The sequence below is a fragment of the Manacus candei genome, unplaced genomic scaffold, assembly GCF_025592945.1.
Source record: "Manacus candei isolate 608988 ecotype Guabito, Panama unplaced genomic scaffold, ASM2559294v1 h1tg000015l, whole genome shotgun sequence".
In the NCBI taxonomy this organism is placed as follows: domain Eukaryota; kingdom Metazoa; phylum Chordata; class Aves; order Passeriformes; family Pipridae; genus Manacus; species Manacus candei.
Window position 1 is genome coordinate 22,005,450 of NW_026138063.1, and position 6,000 is coordinate 22,011,449.

Genomic DNA, 6,000 nt, shown 5'->3' on the forward strand with positions numbered 1-6,000 from the left:
CATCCCCGGCCCCTTGCCGGGGGCACCCTCTGGCACGGGCTGCCAGCACCGCGGGATGGCACCGGCGGCGGGGCCCCGGGGCCAGGACGCAGCTCCGCGCCGGTGCCACACGGCGGGGGAGCTGCCCCCGGCTGCTCCCACCGCGGCTCCGCATCCCGCCCGCTCCCGGCGGTCCCGTTCGCCGCTCACCTTCCACGGCGGCCGCGGCGGCGGCCAGGCAGAGCAGCACCACCAGATCCGCAGCCATCGCCTCCTCGGGCCCCGCAGGCGTCAGCCGCTACCGGCGGGCGGCCGTGAGCGGGCATGGGGGTGCGTCCGCGGGCCGGGTCGGGCCGGGGCAGGGCGGGCCGGGGCCGGGACGGGCCGGAGGCGCAGCCGGTGCCGCTCCCCGCCCGCCCGGGTCACATCGCAGCCGCGAGTGGCGCGCGCGGCCACGCCGCCGCCGGCCCCCGCCGCGCCCGGCCCCGCCCCCGGCACCGCCCCGCCAATCCCCGCGCCGCCCGGCACCGCCCCCGGCACCGCCCCGCCAATCCCCGCGCCGCGCCCCGCCCCGGGCACGCCCCCGCCAGCCACGCGCGCCCGTCCGAAGGGGGACGGCGCCCCCTGGCGGGCCTGCGGCACCCTCCCCTTCATGTTTCCCGTCAGCGGGACCCGCGACGGGCCGGCCCCGGCGGGGACAGCGCCGGGACACGGGAGGGGACCGGGCGCAGCAGGGGACGGGACCCGGCGAGGGGCCGGCGAGCTCAGACTGCCGCAATCCCGCTCTCCTCTCTCACCGCCAAAGGCAGCCTTGGGCGAACCGCCAGCCCCGCAGGGATGTGCCCCCTCTGCCCCCCCCACCGCTCCCCTCAGGTTCGGACACAGCGGGCACAGCGGGCAGCGCGGGGTCCCCTCAGCCCCCGCCTTCTCCTGGGCATTGCCCCGGGGTGAGAGGGGCACCGGGGCGCGGGGGAGCAGCTGCCTGGCCCGGGGGACACCAGGGCGCTCAGCATCCCTCAGCAGCACCCCGGGCACTGCCGCCCAGGGCCGCGTCCTGGTGCCCACACACGGCCAGGAGCGATCTACATCCACAGCCTCCCAAAGGAACCATCCAGAAGGACGCTCGCCCTGTCCCCCTCATCCCACCCTGGTCACCCTTCGCAGGGCTCAGCATCCCCCATAGCTCCGCACCCAGACAGCACAGCCGACCCCATCCCTCCCTCCACACGGATCCGCGCATCCCAGCACACGCGGGGAAGGAAAAATAGCATCCCAGCACACGCGGGAGAGGACAAACAGCGCGGGCAGGGCTCACTGCGGTCACGGCCGCCCACCTGACACCACGGTGGGACCAGAAACCCCGCGGAGGCACCGAGTGCTGGAAAACCATCGGCTTTTCAGGGAAAGAGTGTGCCAAAAACAGCGGTGCCACGGGAATAAGAGTTTTCCTTCTGCAGTTGTGCAAAATATATTTCAAGAAGCTCCCATTCAGCTGAGCAAATAACAGAAAAAAAATTGCCAAGAACCTTCTGGCTAAGTTTTAAGGAAATTTGCTTTCATCTTGACAACCCTTCTCCATTTCCTTCCCATGAATATCTCAGCAATCCAGTTTACTCACTCGGAGGATCACAGAAAGAAAACTGTGAAGTAAATGTCAGTATTATTTGCATCTTTATCCAGTCTGCCATAAAAGCAACACCATGTTATTTATCTGATCTAGCACAACTCAGTAACAGCTCGAGTATAGAATATTCATGATGTGCAAAGCAAAAAAATGTTAATCGTTTGAGAATACAAGAGATGAAGAGCTGAGCCTGTGAGTTATACAGAGAACTGCCTCAGTTTGGGTCTTTTTTTTTCCTCACAAATAATTGTTATCAACTGAAAAACTCGCATTCAGAAACTAACGTTTGACCAAAAAAAGCCTGACAATTTCTGTGTGGGGAAAAAAAGAATAAAACATCAATATTCTTCTGATTTCTTTTCAGCTGGCCAAAGAGTTGGCTGCGCTGGGTGAAAGCCAGCTGTGTTTGTTCAAAATGCTTTCTGTTCCGTCAGCCTTGCTCCGAGTCTCCCAATAGCAAAGGCTTCGCTTCTCCTGGAGGACACGGCTCCTGTTGCCATCTGGAGGGTAGGCACGGGAGGTGGCAGCACCGTGCCCCAGGGCCACTCCTCCTTGCTCGCCTGATGGGATTGAGGTGACCAGCTGCCCCAGGGACTATGCCCACCAGTGTCCCCTTGGAGGACACACCAAGGACATTAAAGCCTAGTGGGGTTTTTGGCACGTTTTCCTTCATTCTCCTCTCAGAGCCAGGAGGCTTCTCCTACAGTGCCCCACCCATCACCAGGCAGCCACTGGTGAGCTCCCATCTCTTCCTTTCCCCCAGGACACCCCATCCCAGAGCTGCCATCGGCCCCACGGAGCAGAAGCCCCTGGAGCCCAGGCAGGGGCAGCACCGCAGCGCTCAGCAAACACCCTGGGGAAGGCAAAACCACTCTCTGGGCCACCAGCAACCTCCAGTTCTGCCCACCAGGCACCTGTGCAAGAAGGACATGGGGCAAAGGCCTGCTCAGAGCATGAAGAGCCTCCGGGAAGGCTCTGGGCAGTCGCGTGCCCGGCCGGTCCCTCTGCGCTCGCAGCCGGCAGCGCGTCGAGATGGCGGCAGCCTGCTGCCAGAATTAGCTCTGTCTTAATTAACAGCTTTGCCTTTGTTCTCAGATGCTGCTTCAGGCGATGCCAAACCCTTTGTGGAGGATGAAGATCTGGGATCCCAGTGAAAGGAAGCATCAAGAGTTACAATACACCGCGACACAGATCTCGTAAAAAATCCCTTGTAACTGCTTTTGAGACCAAGGGGGTCACAGCCTGCGCCGGTCCCTGACTGTCCCCACCACACTGGCTGTGATGGGACCAGCTGAAGCTCTAAGATTAATCCCACCAGGCTGCCCTTGTGAGCAACCATGCAGCAAGGGGGCCTCTGGAGGGGTCACCCCAAATCCTTTGAGCTGTGAAGTGGCCAAGCCCAAGCCCTCAGAGCCTGACACATCCTGTGACATCACCTGGAGGGTGCACCAGAACTACCAGCCAGCTCAGACCAGGGGCTCACTGGGATGGTACCCTTGGTGGCAGGAGGATCCTGGCAAGCCACTCACTAACATGGGAGTGGCTCAGAGCAGGAGAAAGGTCAAACAAGCCTCCCCTGCATCAGCCCCGTGGAGCAGCAGAGCTGGCAGAGGACATGGGAGCCTCCCCAGGCCAGAACAAGAACAGAGCTAAAGCAGCCATGCCGCTCCCGGTTTATTTTCCAAGCCGAGGCCAGGCCTGCGGGGAGGGCAGGAAGCTTTGCACACAGCACAGGAGCAGCGCTCCCGCATCCCTAATCCTGCCAAGGCAGCGCAGGCTGCTCCCAGCCTGTGCATTAATTGCAGAGAAAAAGCCTGCACCTACAGCATCCTCCCAGGAGTCGAAGCCTGAGGAGCTGGTAAATCCTCTCCCCCATGAGAAAAGCAGATTCCTTCAGTTTTCCAGCCCTCCAGACTCGTCCAGCGTGCGTCACAACACGCGAGCCAGATGAGACAGGGAACACGGGTGGCAATGGTGAGGAGCATCCAACCCCTGCAGCATCGCCTGCGGAGCTGAACCCCCTCCTGCGAGCCCACATAAATGTAATATGATGTAATGTCATTAATTAGTGGCATTAAACGTTCGGTGTATTCAGGGCACAACTCAGCCACTTGGCACAGTGCAGCCCAAACTGCTTACTGTACTCCCAGGGGAAATAACCTCAGGGAGACTTCTGGGCTTAAACCATCGGGAAGCAAACGGGAGAGAGGGAGGGAGAGAAGTTATTGTCCTCTTCAGGCATTCACAGAAAATTCAGGTGTCTTATCAGAGCAGAAGAAGCTGTAGGAAGGACGACTCCTTTGTCATGTGAACAATTTGAGGACTAAATTGAAGCGAGACGTGAAGAAAAACTAGGTGAGATGAAGGTTAATTTGGCAACCAGAGTGAGAACAGAGGGAGCTGGGGTATGGAAGAGTCTATTAATTCCCTGGGCAAGAGACGCAGCCAGAGCCGGGACGTGGAGTAACTCCCTGCACGGCACTGAAAGATAAATTGCAGGTTCTTCTGCTGGAATATTCTGTTTATTAAGTTCCGAAATAGGAGACAGTCAAGTGCCAAGTGCCTTGAGCCTCTCGGTGCCTGAGAACATATTAATCACTGAGGGGAGCCTCATTAAGGCAGCTCTGGTGGGACTCCAGGCTCCACGTAACACAGTGGACACGCCGTGTCCCCCACTCCACGCTGCCATGCAGGCAGGGAAGGAGCAGGGAAGGCACCTACTCCTCTAGCAATAGACAGCAGAGACAGGTAAAGATCAGCAAGTTCCTCTTAGGAACAAAAAAATCCACTTTGTTTCATAGATGCTGCAATTTCTGCCACCTGGTTTTTCCCCTTAATTGGGCTTTCCAGGGTGGTTGTGAGTCCCAGCAGACACGCCTGCCACGGGACAACACAAGCACAGATCAGGAGTGCCACTTGCTCCTCGTTTTTCCTTTTTTCCCAGCCTCTCCAGGTGGAAGGATCTCTTTGTTCCCTTTGAAGGCAGAGGATTAACAAAGGCAAATGCGAAAGAGAAAAACAAAACTGCTTTGTCTGAGGATGGATGACATCTTTTTATCTGTTTCTAATCTGGCTTCAACTTTCATTTCTTTAGGAAGGAAAAAAAAATTCCAAAGATTAAATTTTATGCCAAGGCAAGCTATAATAAGTGACAGAAACACTCCATCTCCATGTCCCTGCTAGCTCTGTGAAGTCAGAACATTCACAGGGAAGAAAGCAAAATATAGACAGACAAACACTTTCAATGGAGATTTAAAATAAAAACTCTCTTCATGTTCCGAATGCAAAAGCCACAGAAAAATATGTCGCTTCTCCAAGGAAATTTCATTATCTTGAAGCAAAATGCAATTTATCTTTGGAAGCTTTAAAAAGGAAAAAAAAAAAAAAAAGCAGGGAGGGGAACCTGCCACAAGAGTTTCACTTTGTCACAGCGTTTGGCTTGTTGCAATCCGAGCTGTGTCCCCATGTCTGGAAGCACAGAAGAGCTGGCAGGTTTTTAACATGCAAGTCCCTCCAAAGAAGCAGGGACAAGGGAGAATGGTCCAGCCCACCTCATATCTGCTGCTCCTCGGTCCCATTCAGACATTTTTCTGCTGAAATCACCCACTAAAGAGCAAAAAGCTGTCTGGGATCGGCTGCTCACCTCATGCACAGGAAGCTTCCCATTTTTTCCTCCTTTATCGTGATGAATTTCCGATTGTCACCGTGATCAATGGTCCCATGAACACTATCATAAGGGTAATATGATTGTTCCCCCTGTTCCTATCGCTCACAGGGTAATTACATGGATGATTGCACTCAAGGGCATGTGTCCTGCACCCCTGCACGGAGCACACACGGTGCCTGGTACCACTGCCACCCCCAGGGCAACAACCCCAGCTTTTTCCAGGTAAAGGGAACAAAACCAGGAATATTCAAAGCCACAAACCCACTAGACACTCACACAAGCCAGTGAATGTCTCTGCAGGCACTGCAGCCTCCCTGCTGTGTTCACCATGGACCTCGCAGACGGAGGGGTGTGAAGGCCAGAAGGAGCTGCTGCAGCCCTGTAACCTCCCTGCACACACACTAAACCTCACCCAGAGAGTTCTGCCTTGAGCATTTCACTGCTCCCAAGAGAAACCTGCATCCCAACAAAGCCTTTACCAAGCTACCCCTTTGATATCCCAGATATCAAACTGCCCCAGCAGCACCCGTGGGCCTCTTCAAACAGGGATGACGGGCACCACAGGGGCAGTTGGCAACATCCAGGTGGCCCTTCCCAAAGTCCCTCCCAAGGGACCAGCTGCCAAGACCACGAGATGCCATGTCCTGGCTCCCACCATGCTCAAGCAGCCATGGTCTCATGGTCATACAAGGACCAGCTGAGGGACCTAGCGGGGGATCAGCCTGGAGAA

The 6,000-nt window shown here is 56.8% G+C and overlaps 1 protein-coding gene across 2 annotated transcripts in view; it reads right to left on the minus strand.

Annotated features, from left to right (window-relative positions):
- Positions 1 to 405, minus strand: part of EPHB1 (EPH receptor B1) — a 77,676-nt gene extending 77,271 nt beyond the window's left edge. For both annotated transcript variants that reach the window (XM_051781769.1, XM_051781770.1), the window contains exon 1: positions 190 to 405. In XM_051781769.1, coding sequence (XP_051637729.1) covers positions 190 to 247 — 58 coding nt within the window. In that variant the 5' untranslated portion in view covers positions 248 to 405. The remainder of the gene's footprint in view (positions 1 to 189) is intronic.
- Positions 406 to 6,000: the final 5,595 nt, after the last annotated feature.